At 39.9% G+C, this 19,189-nt stretch overlaps 1 protein-coding gene across 1 annotated transcript in view; it reads left to right on the top strand.

Moving 5' to 3' along the window:
* The window catches only part of CNTNAP5 (contactin associated protein like 5), a 288,117-nt gene that overhangs the window by 152,443 nt on the left and 116,485 nt on the right, over nucleotides 1-19,189 (top strand). The window contains exons 8-10 of the mRNA XM_027636681.1: nucleotides 565-829; nucleotides 3,493-3,642; nucleotides 4,772-4,943. Coding sequence (XP_027492482.1) covers nucleotides 565-829; nucleotides 3,493-3,642; nucleotides 4,772-4,943 — 587 coding nt within the window. The remainder of the gene's footprint in view (nucleotides 1-564; nucleotides 830-3,492; nucleotides 3,643-4,771; nucleotides 4,944-19,189) is intronic.

Raw genomic sequence — 19,189 nt, 5'->3', positions numbered from 1 at the left:
CTAGTTCAAAGCAAGGTGGCTGCAACAATCTCCTAGAGTGGCTCTAAAAGACATAGCTCCTTAGATGCCTCCTGGCTTTATATGTTGTTAAGGTTTTATTACGTCTTGAATGACCTGGTTGGGTAATCTACAATGGCTGAGCAAAATGGAGTTGTTTCTTCCACAAACTGCAGTGATACATGCTGGTACAGATTCTGCTGACTGCTTTGAGTAAATGTGCTGCTCTTCTGGGCAAATAGCACCATTGATTTCAGGGCTGGATGACTGACGTAATCAACTAAGGCGTGGTGTTGATAAGGGACATTTAGACACATCTTGATCCTTCTAAGAACTGGTTTGATTTTTCAATCTTTCCCATTTAGGATGAAAGTAAAATTTTGAAGTTAGATGAGTTTTCCCAGCATGGACAGATACATTTCCTAATGGTTTCCCAAGATTTGTGTCTGAATAACAATACCTATTTCAGCCTCGAGGGCCATTAGAAATCCAGTAAGCTTATTTAAATAAAAATGCTTTGAGATGACTGAAAAAAAAAAAGTCATACTGATTATGTTTGATTTGCAGGGGAACGTGACCTTTTCTTGCTCAGAACCACAAATTGTTCCCATTACCTTTGTGAGCACCAGTCGAAGCTACTTGCTACTACCCGGCACTCCTCAAATTGATGGTTTGTCAGTCAGCTTCCAGTTTCGAACATGGAATAAAGATGGCTTACTTCTGTTCACCGAGTTGTCTGAAAATTCAGGACCTCTCCTGGTTTACCTCCACGGTGGGAGATTGACATTACTTATCCAAAAAGAGACTGAGAACCCAGTGGAAATCAGTGAAGGTGCTTGTTTTTGGTTTACTTTCGTTTGTCTCCCTCTAAAACACAGAGTTTCAGCTCCACAGGATGAAAGAATCAAGAAATAAGGAAACACTGAATCTTACTTTCTTTTTTAAATTTTCTTTTGATTTCCAGTGATAGAGCCACTCGGTACAGCTTGACCTAAGCATGGAAAATTGGCATCCTGAGATCTCTAGACTCGAACTGTCTGACAATTAGATCGGCCTCTGTGTTCTTAAGCAGTCATGCTAAATTATCTTCAGTCAGGTCACATGAAGACCTTCCTGTTTCCTGTCTTCAATAGTCAGCTGGGAGGCAGCTCAGCCACTGTACTTTTCTCCAGCACAAGTTAAGGAAGCCTTGAAGCTGATTTTCTTCCTCTGACTGTAGCTTTACACTCTCCCTTTGTGCTACAGTCAGAAGAGAGACTGAGCATGGGCTTCCTTTCCTTACACTCCCTCAGGGACTTCCTTAGTCACTTTGCAAGTCGCTTTTTTCAGTGGAACTGGTGGGATGACTCTTTAATTTAAAATTGTGGGGAAACTGCTTGTAAACTCTTACCAGAACACCTTTGCATTGGATTACAGAGACATCAGGGAAACAATTTCAGATGTACAACAAAGGCAGGACCAGAGTGGCCCTGCTGCCATGCCAGTGTGACTTACATAAACCATGCTGGCATCCCAAACAGAAATGTTCCTAGTCTAGGGCCTTTGCATATCCCCATACTGTTATGTAGGCATGCTGGAGGGGAAGAGTGGGAAATTAATTTTTTGCATTGTTTGAATACCAGTTGCCAAAGGTGGGCTGATGGAACTCAGATGAAATTAATAATAATAATAACAATAACAATAATAATAATAATATCTACTGTTAAGTGTATATAAAATATAATTGTTATAATAATAACTGTTATTAGATATGAGAGCAGATGTTTTAAAACATTTAATATTAAAATATCCCCTGTAAAGACTAAAAGAGAATAGTTGTATCTATTAAAAGAAGCAGAGATAAAAACTGACAGAGTTGTCAAAGCAGAGCTGTTCTGTTTTGTTCCCCTGTGTGTTTTGTTCCCCTTTATTATAGAAAATGAGGCAGCCCTGCATCTATTCTTGTTCATGTAGATTGCCACAGCCATAGTTTGCTGCAATTGAACATTGAAAACTGAGGTTCCAGCCTTTATTGCAGTCCTAATTAAATTGTTGACAAAACTGAGAGAATGTCAATATTTGTTTGGATGTGTATGTTTTTTGTAATTCTGAAATCATGAACCTTAGCCCAGCCTTTGGTACTATCCAAAACATGGCTAAACTGGCTACTTACACATGGAAAATATGCAGAAAGTGCAAATGCCATGTTCCACAGATGTCAGGTACTCACAATAAACTCACGCTTGCTCAAGAATGAACCTATTTTTGCCCCAAATGGGACCTATTTTGTTTTGTCACAGTTTCAAACTTCAGCAACATATTTCACTTCAAAGTGGACTCATTCTAGTTGAAAAATCATACATTTTTGCTGTAAAACCAGCCTCTAATTCTATGGCAATTGTGCATGTGTTAACAGCCATTACTGAGGAAATAGTCTCATTTTCGAATTCATAATGAAATGGCTTTTCATACACATAACACCCACATTTTTTTTTATTGTGTTTTGAACTGTTCCCACAGTTCTTTGTCTTGCTAAGTGCTTGTTTGTTTTCTCTGAAAGCTACATTAACAAAAATATTCTGTTAGGGAGGGGAGTAAATACTAGTTGTCTGTACCTGATCTCAGTGACTCCAGCCTGACAGTAGCATATTTTGAACTGTTATTAGGTTACTTTTGATCTGCAGCACTGTGTGTGAGCTCAGAAGCTTGCCCAGTGATTTTTACAGCTGTCAGAGTAGTGGATGTGGAGTTTCTCTGTAGCTTTGTGGTGCTGTTTCAAGAGCCACAGTGGAACACTGATTTTCAGAATAAGGAAACAGAGAGGTCATATCCCACTTCGCACAAGTGTGTAAAAGAGAAAGAGGCCACCTCGTGTTGTTATCTCTCATTTATCTTTTCCTGGTCAGAGAAACAATCACAGCTCTCAGAAGATCCATGTTGAAATCCAATGTAGAAAGGTGCAAAGTGCATCCATTAATAGTAGTGTGTGCTGCATTGATGCTGAAGGGTTTTAAGAAACAAAAATCCTGCTAATACCTACTGGAGACTGCCAGGTTTCATATGGAGCCCGAGAGCGGGGTATGACTGTCTCACTGAATCTAATCCTCTGTGACTTCAAGCACATGTTCAGTACCAGAAGCTCAGTAGAGATCTCTGCACGCTCCTGGGACCTATAAGCATTTATCAACAGACTGAAGATAGACGTAAAGGTGCACAAAATGATACTAATGTACTACCACAAAGGTGAAGGATCTGGCTAGCTTGATGAGTCCCTGTAGCACCAGATTAGATGAAAACGGAGATGACCTACTTAAATACTCTTAAAAGCTTTCCCTTTCTTTGGCCCTTCTATGCCAGTTTGTTTCCAGAGGTAATGAGTTCTTTTCAACTTAAAGTTCTCCCTCTTTTTGGATCAACTGCATATTTGTGGTCACCTGTTGGAAGCAACAGGAGGTTTGAAGACCGCAGTTGTCTCTTGCACCTCTTTTTTCACTCTTTGTACTTGTTTTTTGCCAGGCACCAATCTCCACGATGGGCTTTGGCATTCTGTTAACATCAATGCCAGAAGACATCGCATTACCCTGACACTGGATAACAACGCTGCCACCGCCAGCCATGCAACCACTGTCTCAAGGATCTACTCTGGAAACAGCTACTATTTTGGAGGTAGATTGTTTCAGACAGGTTTTTGTGATGCAGATCCTCAGGTGCTCACCATTGAGTTCTCTCCAGGTGCAGGGAGAACTCTGCAGCTAAGAGCAAACAGAATGACTGATTTTGGACAGCCAATTGAGCTGCAATGTATACAGCACTGTGGGCAGATTGAAGGGTGTTGGTTAAGCCTGACAGAGAGAGAACAAGCAGAACTGCTAGCACAGCTGTAAAAGTGGATAACTTGTAGTGGTAGCCAATGGATACCTACATCTAGCTGGCAAAACATGCAAAATGTACAAAACTTTGTTAACCACAAGTGGGATATTTAGGGTTTGGGGGTTTTTTTGTTTGGTTTAGGGTTTTTTTTTTTGTTAAAAGGGCCTAGAACTATTAGTATTATCAATATTCCTGTAGATATCACAGTTCTGATCAGGCTCAGTGACTCTAGACTTCAGAACTTAGATGTCATATGGCTCAGATCTACAGAGATATTTAGGTATGGTACTCTCGTGGAAATGAATATAGGTTTAGTTCAATTTTTAAAATGGAAAGAACAGTCTTGAAAAATACTATTTTCTCCTTTTTGGAGTGCAAGTATTAATTTAGATAACAGTAGTGTCATTAACTGTCTTTTTATATAATACATTTCTGTGTAGTGCTTCCTGTAGCGAGGGTCTGATTTTGATGAACCCTCTGGATACAGCACTAAGTGAGGATGCACAGGAGGCTTTGGATCTCAGAGTTGTCTAAATATTGAGGAAGAGATACAAATGGCTTTCTTGCTGCCCACAGGATTTCATCTTTTTACTGTGTGCATTGCTTCAGTAACAGAATTTAGCTCATAATTTGTACAACTTTTTCAGTGTGAGTTAGTTGCTATCAACTGTGGAGTTTAAAGATGAAAAAAAATCACATTTTGATTTTGCTTATCACTTGTGAAAACCTCATAGTCTGATATTTCCAGTAGCTGGCTGCTCTCTATTTTTTATCCCCTAACTGGATTTATAACACAGGAGGTTGCGTAGCACAAGGAATAAAAACATTTGGAATTATAAGCCTATGAGTTCTTGCATTATGAAATCCCAGCAGAAATAGTTGAACATTCCAATATTCTTCTCTGCCTCTGCTCTTTTTCCCACAGGGTGCCCTGACAATTTCACTGATTCCCAGTGTTTAAATCCCATTACTGCTTTTCAAGGCTGTATGAGGCTCATCTTTATTGATAACCAGCCCAAGGACCTCATTTTAGTTCAGCAAGGCTCCCTGGGGAATTTTAGTGATTTACACATTGATCTGTGTGGCATCAAAGACAGGTAATTATTATTTCCTCTTTCTTGTATTTGTTCTTTTTTCATCCTAGTGGTTTATAGATACAGGTTGCATTAAGTGAAAATTCTAATCTGCCAACATTACGGACATTAGGCATAATAGAGCTACTAATAGAAAATACCACAACAAAGATAGGAGGACTGGAGGGGAAATGGTTTCAATTACAGGAGGCTCTCTTCACATTGACTTGTAGGAAATAGAGTATGCAAATTCAATCAAACTACAGATTGGTGAAAGGATTAAATTTTATGCATAAACAACATGAGATTGCTTTGAAGTTTTGGAGGAAATGAAAGAGAAGGAAAAATTACTTGATTTATCAGAACATGTCATCCCCTTAATATATTAGTTGGTTTTGCTTAAGTAAATAATTTACAATTTTTCTTGTTAGCCATTACAGCACATTTGTGATGAAGATATGGTACACCTTATGTGCAATACTGCCCTTTCAGTGAGACAATATAATGATGAAATGTCTCTATCTACCAGAGACACCTTTGAGTTTAACTAGTGATCTGAATCCCTTCTAAATTGAAACCTGAGAGGAACCACAGATTTTCTTGTAAAAGTAGAGAGGAAATGAGCAACTGTTATTTGTTTAAAGTACTTTATAATTTTTCTTTTGTTTCTTAGGGATTTTTAGTGTCTAAATATTTCTGAATTATTTCTGCAAATGTATGCTTTGAAGTTAGTATGTGGAATAATAGGTTCTGTTTTGTTTTGGTTTTTTTTAATCTGGCTAAGTTCTGAAAAATGGAAATGGAACTGCTGGAAATTTAATGTACTTCAGATAGTTAAGGGAGTAGTAAGGATATTTTGGAAATGCATTAAGACTGTAAGCATTTAATGTATTTTTTTCAGATATGTTGCTAAGAGAGTTGGAGCCAAAGGCCAGTCTCCATTATTCCTTACTGTAGGAGGGAACAGCCTGCTGGAGCTGCAGTTTTTTGATAAGTGGGCAAAACCTCTGTGATCTGAGGCCTTTATGCTCATATTTGTGTGTTCATGTTTGTTAATTTGTATGGAGAAAGTACTCGATTTGCTGATCAAACCTCTTTCCAGGTTTAATGGTTACTGAATTCAGGGGAACGTGAATTTCACACTCGGTATGCCTGAAGTGGTAGATGAAATTCATAAGATAAAGCTGATTTAATAAAAGGAATTAAAATGTCATTTTTCCTGAGACTTAAGAGGAATAATTTTGTTGTTTCCTTGGAAAAACAGATTTTTTAAAATCAAGTAGACCATTCAAAACCAATTGGTGTGTTTGTATGTTGAAACAAAAGGGAATTCTTCTGGCGTGCTGCAGAGGTGCAGGTGTGGGATGTCCCCAATGCCTTCACTGTCACCAAGTGCAGGCTACAGTGTAGCTCTGTGGTTCTACTGAAATTATGTTCCTTATTTTTGGTGTACCAAGGATGACAAGCATCAATCTCTGATCGCACCATAAAATTATTTAGGACAAGAATCCAAATATAATAAGAATGGTGGTGCTTTACATTAACACCACCATTATTGTGGAATATCACGCACACAAAAAAAAAGTTATATGTAATCTAGTAAAGATTTAAACTTTTTCTTCAAATGCTTTTCTCTGGGCAGCTTTAAATCTGTGTGTCCATACCATATGATCCAGATAGATCTATACAAGACATGATCTCTAGTAGTTATGATCTAGTAGATATGATATACTAGATCATAGAGTAGATATGATCACAAAACCAAGGTAGATTTTAAAAAAGGAAAAAAAAATTATTTACAATTGGCAAAAATTATTGTCTTATAGATGGATTTGCTGTATCAGTGGAGGTGCCTTGAAGGGGAAGAGAGAAGCCTGTAGTGTGGGAAAGTGTTGGGTTGAACTTCAGAAATACTCCTCATCATGGAAAGGCGTGAGCCTCACTGGCACCGTGGAGACTGAAACTTTCTCACTCAGTGAAACGGCCAGTGCTCCCTCCTTGTCTGAAAACTCCAATAACTGTGCTTTTGCTGGGAAGAAGAAAGGATATATGTTTGGGGTCTTTGTGGTCCAAATCATGTTATACTTTTTACACATCTGGGACACAATCTTGAGAGAAGTTAAATTTACAGAATTGATTTCATGAAGTTAAGTTGTTCAGTTCAAAGAAAATAAATAAGGAAATTGATCCTAAGCCAGGGGATGAGCTGGGGAAAGACTGAACATGAAAGTATTTGTGGAGCGTGTTCCCCCTAGTCATTTTTGAAAATTGTAGGTTCTGCAAGCTTATATTATGGCATAATCAGTTGTAACAAAGTATAGGTGCAAAGTTTGAGATAACAGATTGAAATGCAATTGTGCCAGGTCCTGCACTCAGGTCATAACAACCCCATACAATACTCCAGGATTGGGGCAGAGTGGCTGGAAAGATGACCAGCAAAAAAAGGACGTGAGGGTGCTGTTTTGACGGTGGCTAAACAGAAGCCAGTGTGCACCCAGGTGGCCATAAAGGCCAAAGGCATCCTGGCCTGTATCAGAAATAGTGTGTCCAGAAGGACTAGGGAGGTGATTCTTCCCCTGTACTCTGCACTGGTGAGGCTACACTGTCAAATCCTGTGTTCTTTTGTGCCCCTCGCTATAAAAACAACAGTGAGGTGCTGGAGCATGTCCAGAGACGGGCAGTGGATCTGGGGAAGGGTCTATAGAGAGAATCATATAAGGAGTGGCTGTGTAAAAGTTCTTCACTGAAAGGGTTGTCAAGCACTGGAATAGACTCTTCAGGAAAGTAGTGGAATCACCATCCCTAGAATGGTTCAAAAAACATGTGGATGTGACACTTTAGTGGTGAACATGGCAGGGCTGCGTTAACAGTTGGACTCAATGATCTTGGAGGTGTTTTCCAACCTTAAGGATTCTATGATTCTATCTAAAGACTCCATTGATGTCTAGTCTGTAGACTGGACAGTGTACTCTTGAGTAGTTTTCAAATATTCTTCAAATTGGTTCAATGCACAAAATGCCCGACACTTTCAGTAACTGTAATTCAACTAGTCACTGTAGTTAAACTAGTGCTCTGTATCACAGAGGCTTTGGACTATAGGAAAGCTGGGATCTGGCTCCAGCTGTGTAGGATCCAGCTGCTTGTTCTCTCTGTATAAGGAGTATTAAAAATCTGTAAAAATCTCTTCTCCAAGAAATGTGATCTTGCCTTTCTTAATTATAAGATTTATTGCTGTGTGCACTGCAAAGCACACATTTTTGTAATTTTAGCGCATGTGGGAATCGTGTAACTTAATTACCATGTAAATGGGACATTTGTCCTCGTTATCTAAGCAAAAAACCTCTTTTGACGAATACCCTCTATTTAGAAAGCAGTTTATTTGTTACAGTCTTGTAGACCAAGCTCATTCAAACTTGGGCTCTGAAAGCAATGGTTAGGCAGCTTACTGCAACTTGTGCCTGCTCTTAAAAAGAGAATTAACGACTTTATTTTGAAAAATGACAAACTGGGATGACTATTGATGCCCACAGTATGTTTTGGAGAGAGAATCCAGTTGTGCAAGTATATTATACACACACCACACATACACACCCTGGGACTCTCTGTATAAAGTGATGAACCTTCATCTAAAGGACTGAGCTTTAATGTCTCACTATCACTCATCTCTAGCATTTGAACAATATGTGTGCTCAGGTGAACTTGGCATTATTGCCTTCTGTCTCCCTGTATTTGTTATTTCTATTCGTCAGTAACTATTTATTTGGAAATAAATGCCCCTGACACTACTCGGGACATCAGAGAGTACGCACAAAAAATAGGGCTGTTCATAAACATATACAGAGTTTAGCCTTCTTTCCATTTGGTGGCTGGGGAGACAGTGCCAAGAGAAGATGCTTTTGGAGATACAAGTGACCTTAACCATCTTGTTGAACCTGCTTTAAGCAGGCAGCTTTTGCTAGAGACATTGGGAGGCTTCCTGCAGCCTCAGCAATCCTGTGAACGAGTCCACCCTGTAGTTGTTCTGGTCCTGGATGAATGGGCAGTTCAGGACATATCTGTGAGAGCTGAGATCAGCAGATAACAGAAAACCTTGCATATTCTGTGCTTTCAGTAGGACATTAAGACATTGTACAGTCTTGAGTTGAACACAGCAGTATGGGCTGTCCAGATGATGGAAGAAGCCCCATTAGCACCACCTCCTATTAAGAGACTTCTTTTTTCTAGTCCTCACGTCAATGCCAGCATCACTAATGTCTCCACTGTTGCATATCAAGTTGTTGCATTTCTGACTTGCAATCGTCTTGTATGGTACCTAGACATTGTCCTTAGGTTATACATCCCGTGCAAGGAGAGACATCCCGAGTCTATTCAAGTCAGAGCTGTGTCTGCTTCACAAGCCCTGCAAAGTATTCCCTTCTTCACCTCCTTCAAGACAAAGCTGCTCCTGCAAAACCAATGTTCCCAATACCTTATGGAACAGAAACTAGAATCTGTAGAATGAAGCAATTTTTCTTGTCGCATTGTGTGTATAGGATTCTTGGCATTATCCCCACTGCCTACCTACTACTAATCCTGTTAACTAGATTTTTTTCTTTTTTTCTTAGTATGTATATTTGTGTGATTGTGCAAATACAACCAAGTAGAGAGTGTGTCATGGTTTGAGAACCCCAAAAATCCAATTCCCTAGTCCAAACCCCCTCCTACATCTCAACCTGGTGCGATATGAGTTTTCCAGACAACCACATGACTCAAAATGGGGGAAAAGGGAATATATTACAATGACGGTACAAATAAATACTACAATACATTATATACAATCTTAATTATCTCTACCATGACATAAGTATTTACAATGGATCAAATCTCTTCTCCCCTCCAAATAAAAGTCCAGGAGGGAAGAAGGAAAGATCCTTCTTCAGAGCAGCAATGTCTCCAAGGCAGCAGGTTCTCTTCTTCTGCGCAGCAGCTGGATCTCTGCCAGTACACACAAGGGGGTATCCAAGCCCCCTCAGCCACTAGTTTCAAGCAAGGGTCTTCTTCCATAGGATGTGTTCACCAGGACAAGGGTCACTTCACTACGTCATATCACGAAGCTCAGGGGTCTTCGTGACGGTCCTTATCCTCAGGGGATTCAAGCCCCTTTGCAGAGCTCCTGTGCTCTGCCTCAAGCAGCAGGCGGGCTAAGGTCACCCCCCTCTGCATTCTTTCTCTGAGCTTTTTAGCTCCTCTATGCAGTGCTGCTGCAGTTTTAGGACTTCCATTCAGTAGGAGTCCATCCTTTCCACTTAGGAAAGGTCACAAAAGGAGTTTGGGGTTTTAGTTTCAGTTCTTACCCCAACTTCCTCTGTAGAACTCAGTTCTCTCTCTCTGCTGCCGGCTCTCTATCTCGGCTCGAGCAACTCTGAGTCTTCCTTGGCTGCATGCTGTTTACTGTTCCTTCAGTTATCTCTTGGCTCTTAGCCACAATCTCTGGACGCTGCTGCCACTTCTGCTGCTCACAGTGAATGGGAGAAAAATTTCCAGCCTCTCAGTCACAGAGCTAAGTTCAGTTTAACACTGTTTCTGAGTTTCTATGACCCCAGCCAGAGGCTGGGGGGCCGTGGGTCCCCAGAGGGGCTCTTGCCCCTTCTGCTCGTGGCTTTCAAAACATGGCTACCTTCTAACACCAAACTACAACTACCTTCTCTTCTGTTCTGGTTTTGATATGTTTATATTTTGCAGAAGTGCTCATTGGCTAAAACTTCAAAACTTCAAGGGTCACCACCCCCTGGGGTTTTACCATTTTATAACTGCAGGGGGAAAACTGTTTCCCTCCACCACAAGAGTGCTCAGTCTTTTCTAAGGATATTGAAAAGTGTGATGCTTACACTGCTCCTGTTATAAAGTGTTAGAGATCATAGCTGACTGTGGTGCATTTATCCCCATTCCAGTGAGAGATAAAGAAAAATTGAGACAATATTGTGCTAAGCCATAGAGGTCTGCTCCATCTTTAAAAGGAAATAGATTTCATTTTATCCATCTCTTTTGTTTTGCCTTTTCAGGGTTTCTGCTTTGTTAAGAGGGCAGGTGCACATCAGGGCTTGTTTGCTTCACACTGAATTAAAAAGTCACAAAATACAATTTCTTACAGCATGCTGGCATTTCCCCTCTAAGGCATGGTACAGAGCAGAAAGTAACAAGGCAGAGATGTCTGGAAATGAAGGTGCCATGAAGTCCTTGAACTCAGAGACCTTTTGTTGGTGAGGAAAGGAGATATCTTTCAGCATTGATGCAGTCTTTCTGACCATCTCTGACCAAAAGCCATCTCATATGGGCCTAAACAAAAAAATGCAGACTCTCTTTGAATTTATTTTCAGTTCAGAGTGATATAGATTTAAGTCCATGGCTATAGGGACCATTCATCTCTCACTCTTGGTGTTTTGAACTGTGTTTTTTGGGAAATAAGGCATCTTCTGGGAGAGACATATTAAACCTAAAGTTTCCAGGAGAAAATCTGAGCAGAAGGAAAGTCTAATAAGAAAGGAATAATGTTTTTGGTCTTTGGCCCTTAACGCCTTAAAGAGCAGATGTCAGTGTCAAGGGATGGGAAGGTAGTAAGCAGCATAAAAATTCATTTGCTTCTCATAGATGCAGTAAGTCAGAAAGGATTCACTCCATTCTCTTGATCTCCACTATGCCTCTAGGTTTAAGTGTATGGCCAGGCTCCCTGTCCTTCACCTGCAGGTCGTGTGTTAAGCCTTTACAAATACAATATGGAAAGACTTTCATAAGTACTTCTGGTTTAGAGAAGAAAAAGACAAAACAGCATACAAGAGAATGTCTTTTTCCTAATGGAAAAATGCATTTCCCTCTTCAGTATTTTATGGTGTTTGCAAAGATTTCTTGACCCTGTCAAGCAGCCTCCTGAAAATGGGTTAGGGATGTGGTTACAGAAACTTCTCACTCAGCAGGGTAAGAAATCACAGCTGCATCTAGTGCAGCAGCCGGCTGCAGTATGCCTGGCATAGATCTCTTCTTTCAGTCTTTTTAACACTGATGAAAGGCACAAGGCTGCTGTCCCTGGAGATGACAGTGCTTCCCTTCTATGGCTAATGTGTGTGCATGGGGCAGAAAGGAGAGTTGAATCTTCTTGAGCCTTCTCAAACCTGTTTCTTCAGGAGAATGATAACAAATGTCTTAGTTTCTCTAGTGCTAATAATAATTCTCTAACCTGAGGTTTATTCAGTGCTTTGATAGGCCAGAAACTCAGATCATTTGCTATTTTTTTCATGCAGTGTTTTATCCTGTTAGCTTAGAGGAAAACATGCTTGATGCCATTCCCCTGACCTAAGCAGGAGCCCTGAACCATAGCATTGATACCAAAATACTAGGCTCTTACTATGTAGAGCCTTCATTTTGAAATTTGATATAACTGGCAGCTGGACAAATTTTGAACCAAAAAGCAGCTGGTAAAAAAAACAGGTGTGCTAATGTGTCCAAGTGAGGAGCAGCAGGGAGATAAGCAAACACTGTAAAGTAAACCTTATTTAGAGCTTCCACTTGGCATTTAGCTGCCCTTGGTTATCAGTCATGCTTCTAAATTTCTGTTCTCTATAAAGATATACGGAACCCAAACTGTCTCTTGAATGGCCCACTCTTGATGAAAAAAAAACATAAAATAGGACTGGAAAACATGCCTTGCAAAGACAGATTGATTAAGTTCTTTAACCATGTCGCCAAAAACCAGGAAATAAACTCTCCAACCAGTTTGTTAGGTTAGAAAGCCAACACTACTTTATTCGGTGCTGGGTGCATGGGGGTCATTTGACCTAACGTGCACACCCAGCAACCTAACAGACCAAGTTATATCCATGAAACTAATACACATTCACTACATTTCTATTACATATTCATTGCATTTCTGGAATGTATGCATATATGCTAATTATTGCTATGGACTTATTTGGATATGGTTCCAGATCTTCTAATTAATCTGTTCACCTTGAGAGTACCTCAAATATGTGGTCAGGTCCTAATGTATTTCTCTTATCATTCTTTGCTCAGATACACAATCCTTGTTCTCAAAACTAAGGCATCTGCTAGTACATATTAATCACTGATATAGGTAAATAAGGAAGCAATAGCTGGCTATTAGGAAGTTAATACAAAGCCACATTAATCTCCACATTTTTACTAAGCACTGTATGGTACAAAACTAAGTATTAACCGTGGATATAGGGATCAAACACTATTGTGCTAAAGTTAAAAGAATTTTCCAACATCTTCCTCCAATGCTGCAGAGACTCCTTTTTGAAGAAATATAACTTGTTTGGTAACAACCAGAAGAGATTGGTGAGGGGAGGCAGAATAATGATCTTCAGGTGCTCAAAGGCTGTTGCAGCACTGAAGGGAATAATCATCTTTTCTGACCAAGATGTGTAGGAAAGCAGCCGTGACACAGATTGCCTGAGGAGACTGTCAAGTTTCTGTCACTGGAAGGCTTTACAAAAGTTGGATGAGTCTGTGAGAAATAATGAACATGGGTATGGGTGATTCTACCTTGGGGTGTGAGCATGGACTGAGTGATCTTCCAAGCTGCCTCCAGCTCTGTGCAATTCTGTTGCATTTGCTCAGGCTTCTCCAGCAGCTGAAACAGCTGTGTCTTGTTCTTGCTTTGGGGGTTCTGAAGTGTCAACAACCATAACACTGCTCAAGAAAAAAAAAACAAAAAACAAAAACCAATGAAACAACCAACCCAAAACCAAGTGGGAAATATCTTTCAGGTATTCAGCTCACGATATCTCACACCTGTGAGAAAGCTCATTTAGTACATATATCTCTCAGACACTCTAAGGCAGTGAGTGCTGCAGTGGGCAGTAGGGACTGTGTAGCCCATGGTAGGGTTTGGTGGCTTTTTTTATAACCTGAGATATATATATGAAGGGGAAAGGAGCAACACTTCTTGCTAATATGTCACTTCCCTAACTTGCTTGATTCATTTTTACAACTGCAGGATGAAGCTATGGGATTGCAGAATTTATTGCCCTGGGGTTTTTTGGGGTTATCTTCTTTGCAAATTCTGTGATGCCTGTGATTAATTGGTGGTTAAGCTCAAGCAGGGATTTTTCTTTGATGAAAAGTAACTTGATTCCCTTCTGCTTGGTCCTCTGTTTTCATGAGATCCTATGACTTCTTGGAGTTCAGGTGTCTGCCTCTCTTTCAGATGTACTGAAAATGAGGGTGAGAAGTTTGTAAGCTGCTTGAAGAAGGCAGGGACTGAGGCAATGGATAACTATAGAAACATCTCCTACTTAGTTAATCGAGCCAACAGCTGTGTGTTGATCCCTTCACAACTTCTCTTTCAGTTGCTCAAAGATGAAATTGAAATCCAGTTGGATGTATTCACTGACTTCAGCCTTGGCCTGACCAGCCCTTTCCGAGAAATGCATCCTCTCTGAGCCACTCAGAGGAGGCTCTGTATGCAGCTCTGACTACGTAGTCTATAAGTCTGTCTTTCAGGCCTCATGGCTGTTTCTAAAACTGACACTCTATTCTTTTGTGTGCCACAAACTGTTCTCTACAAGGAGTGATTAAATAGGCTTAGACTCTTCAGCCTGGAGAAGAAAAAGCTAGGCAGAATTTTGTGATGAGGAGCAGCATGAAGGAGGTGAATAATAAACAAGAATTTGCTGTTTCTCACAAATTCAAATCTTACACTACATCAAATTGGATGTCGTTAGATGCTGTAGAGGTCAAATGTAAAGGAAAAAGCCAGCAAGGCGTACATGAATCCGTAAGCCACAGATGGCTGGAAGCTGGCAAAGTGTTCAATGGGATGCTCTTGAACTTATTTCATCAGCATTTTTGCTGTGACCCTGTCAGAGTAAGGAAACTGAAGGACAGGCACTGTTGATCTGAAGCAAGTCTGGAGGGAGGTGATAAACTTAGGACTACAAAGTCCAAGTTCCTCACTGTTTTTTAAAACAAAAGTTTCATTGTGCCCAGCTCTTTGTACCTCTGTTGCTCAAAACCAAAATATATTACTTCATAGCTGTGGTAATCTCAAAATACATTAGAATCTGACTGTGAATTTTGCTAAGTACCAATACTTTCTGCTCTGTGTTTTCTCTTTCTACGTGTCAGTGTAATAATGGGCGTGTGGGTCTGTCTGTGTGGGGGCAAACAATGGAAGGCATAGCCTGGGGAAAACTCAGTCAGTCACTCATTTAAAAATAAATGAAATGGGTAGGAAAACAAATATGCAGACGCTGAGGATTTGGCCACACTGTTGAGGAGCTCTGGGACTTCCCATTCAGCAACTGGCTGGAATGCCAGATTTTGTGACTAGAAATACTAGCTTCAGTCCTGAAGCTGAGTTGGTTTTTTGCTGTGGTTGGCATCCTGTTCAGAGAATAGACACAGGAATGTGGACTCAAGTGATATTGCAGCTCAAGAGTTGCCATAGATATTAGGAAAATGTGCCAGAAAATCATTATACTTCAGTCCAGAAGCACTGGATTTGGAGCCCTTCATCATACGGCACAGATGCTCCCTTTGGGCTGAGCAAGGCCTGCTGCTCTTACTGCAGATGGACCCCTTGGAATAACAGCAGCAAGGACTGCAATGTTGCCTGCAGTCTGAAGGCATGGGTTGATTAATCTCATGCACTTACATGCAGTGGGACAAACTGCTTTGCAGTGTTAGTCATAGAGAAGAAAATTCCATTTCCAGGAGTCCTTGTACTCTGTATGTACACAAACAGGCAAGATCTGGTGTGGTTCCCCTTACTAGCTCCTCTGAAGTCTATAAAGAGAAGTGCTTAGAAGGTATTGCAGTTGGGATAACTTGTGCTAAAGAGCACAGTTTCCCTGTAAGTAGAAAACTGGTTTCTTTTCCCCTGAATTGGTACATCTCATGGAAGTCTCCTTTGCCCCTCAAGGTGGTGCTAGACAAATGTTTACTTCCCCAAGGCTTTTGAGGCAAATCTTCTTGGCACACACCCATAACAATGACATTGGTTCCGTTAATGCTTTTGAACTTGTCAGCCCCCATCACAAAGGATGAAGTATTAGAATTGCACCCTGACAGAGTAAACTCTGTTAAGGAGTCTGAAATTTTTTATGATTCTGCTGTTCCTGCTAGGACTGAAATGGCTTGAAGCAGCTAACTTTTCATTGGCAGTTTAGCTGGACAGAGGTAGAGCTGAGGCAGATGCAAAAGAACACTGTTTTACACCCACTGTTATATTGTCATAAATTCTATACGTGATTTGTACTTGAGTATATAACATTAGGTAGTCTTTGGATTAGGAAGGTCTTTTATATGTTGAACTATTGTTATTCATAAACAAACTACCAGCATAGTCAGAGCCTGCTTTTCTTTAGGCTCAGGTTTGCATGAATGCATAGATAAATGCATGTGCTGCTCTCCTCATCTACAGCTGCTGAGGTACATTAGTCTGACTGCTGCAGTTTATGTTGATTTTGCACTGATGAAACTTTGACAGAGTTGTCGTGTTTTCCCTTGGTTGGCACCTTTCCCTTGCTATAGCAACTACTGACAGTACTTGTCAAGGGCATCACTGGGAACTTCACTTCCATAAAGTGACCTGGGGGAGGGAGGGAAGGTAAAAAATGTTCACATTGAATCCACCTTAGCAGATGGACGAATGGCGCATCTTGTAGAACATCCTGGGAATTCCACTGATCTGCCATGAGGAACACAAAACCTGATCTCAGATATTTTCTTATGAATCCTGGCAGTGTTTCACCTCTGTAGCATCAGTGGGCAGACACATGCACACATTGATTATTAAACCATCCTTATTAAACCAAGATTCATCTGCATATTCCAATTCTCCTAGCAAACACAAATGGAGAGAGCAGCATGTGGTATACTCAATCATCACTGCAATGGGATTGGCGTTAGCAGTTTACCTCATTAGGGAGAAGTGTACGGAGTGTATTCATTGGAGTTGGCTCCCCTGTACTGCTTGAGTTGCAGAGCACAAATATTGTCCTTAGTCCTATCCTTTTATCTCTACCTATGTTTTATATGTGAAAATCCTTCATCATATTTTCTAAATAAATTATCTTAAAGTGTTCTTTTTCCTTGCTAAATAGAGCTGACCTTTTAAATCCTTCTTTATGCCTATTTCCTTTGTAGATTCTATTAGATTTTATTATCAATTTTTACTTACAAGAAATAGTATTTATTTTACTTTTTTTTCTTTTTAGTGCTGAACTTAACATTGTTTCATGTGTTGTACTGTCAAAATGGGCCTTTGGGAAATTAATTACTATTTCAGGTGAAGGGTGTTAGGATAAATCCAATGGAAGCTCAGTGGTTTTTTTATGTTTCCCAAATCGCATCCAAGATTTAACATATTCCCTGCAGCAGAAGTCAAACTACATATGATCCTTCTATCCCCCCTAATTTGGCCATGCAAATGAAAAAATACCCTGGCTAATTATGTCCAATGAGTTTTAATTTTATTTGTTAGAGTCCGAGGCTGGGATTGAAAAAAAAAAACACTTAACATTGCATTCAACTCCACCTAAATACCTGCAGTGTATTGTAGAAAGAATAATTTAAAAAAAAAACAAAAAACAAGCAACACACAATTTGGCATCCATTCTTGTAATTTTCTATAGTTTTTCTATTTTCAGTTTAGTGCCTTTTTTTCAGAAATTACAATTATGTTATAGTCCAGATTATTTTCTCTTTGCTTATGTTTTATAGCAACAAGTTGAATATTTTAGATTACTCTCCTTTTGTTAGGGTGATGGTCAAAGCTGGGACAACTTGACGGGGTGTCATGTGTCCTTTTTTAAAACATTTCTGATTTTGGTTAAATCCCAAAATTGGTTTAAATATTGCCCACCTCAGACATAACAAAGCATTTGTACTGCACGCCTTCAGATTGTGAAATACCTGGATCTAGGGTTTTTCCATTAAATGCTACATACAGGAGGAGTTGTCCTGCCTAGTTATAAGGATCTGATGGTCCAGGTTAATAGTTCTGATCTTTTGTGTCATCTTAAAAAGATCACTTGAGTCCTGTGAGTGACTGTTTTCCCCCTCACCTTTTGTCTCCCTTGCCTGTTTTAGGAGTCAGTGAACATGTTTAGAAATAGCTCAGGGTATAATGAAGCTTCATGTCTTCTTCCAGTTTATATATTGACTAAGGAAACTGTGGAAAATTTTCAAAAAGTTCCCCTTTTTTATACTTGGTACTTTGTAAGACACTGACAACTTACTTTGTGCTTGTCCAGCAAAAATTAAAATATTGTTAGAAATGCCTTTTTCATCAAATTGTCCTTAAAGAAATTATGTTTTTCCACTTTCTCTGTACTAAAACCAAAGCAAAATACTGGAAATAATAATGTGTTAATCCCTTGTAAAGATCGCTAGACAGTGAAACAAAGAAATACATTATGTTCTGTGAGAGCTGAAGAACCTCTTGGGTCCTTCTCTAAAGTATGCACCTACATCACAAATTAGACATCCTAACTAATGGAATTAAATTAATGGAATTAAATCCTTGTAGGTAGCTCATTTTGAAGTGTGAGTCTTGGAAATCCTTTCAGTACAACCTTGGTTTTAGGGTGGAAGGACAGGATGCAGAAAAACTGAGCAAGATTTGAAAAATCCAAACCCACAGGCATCCAAAGCTGGGTGTTGGAATTAAAATCCCCGCAGTTCCGAAGAGCATCCCCCCATCTCCTCATACCTATTCTAATGTTTAAACTTAGTTGAATAATGCAGGTAATGGCAGTACTTCTCTCTGTGATAGCTTGAGGGCTGACTGACAATGAAGTGTAATAAACTTATGCAGAACAATTTCCTGCTCTTAGACTGGTATATGATCTTTGTGCTGTCAGATGCACTTGGTCTGTGGTAGTTATAAAATAAGAGTATATTTTTACAGAGCAAAGTCCCTGATAAGTTAGGCAGTCACAGTGCAAAAGCCCCCTTTGAGAAGGGGGCAGCGTTCTAGGCTTTGTGTTTGTTTAATGGGAATGAAAATGAATGCTCAGATTACTTGGATAATGCCGTGAGTTGGTTTTGCCTGCCCTACCTTAACTTTGTTTTCCATGGCTTTGTTTCATACATGCAAGACCAGCTGCAGAAAATGACAGTTCAGGCCCATGAAGCATCACTGGTCTGTATAAATACTGTGTTTCAGAGCAAAATAAAGATCGATTTCTCAGATTGATCAGTATCGTTCAGTAAATCCTGTAAGTGGTAGGTAAAGAACTGGTTTGAGCAGGATGAATTCCTTCCTATAA

Source organism: Corapipo altera, unplaced genomic scaffold (genome assembly GCF_003945725.1).
Source record: "Corapipo altera isolate COAL_440 unplaced genomic scaffold, ASM394572v1 45, whole genome shotgun sequence".
Lineage (NCBI taxonomy): Eukaryota > Metazoa > Chordata > Aves > Passeriformes > Pipridae > Corapipo > Corapipo altera.
This window is presented reverse-complemented; position numbering and strand designations above follow the sequence as displayed.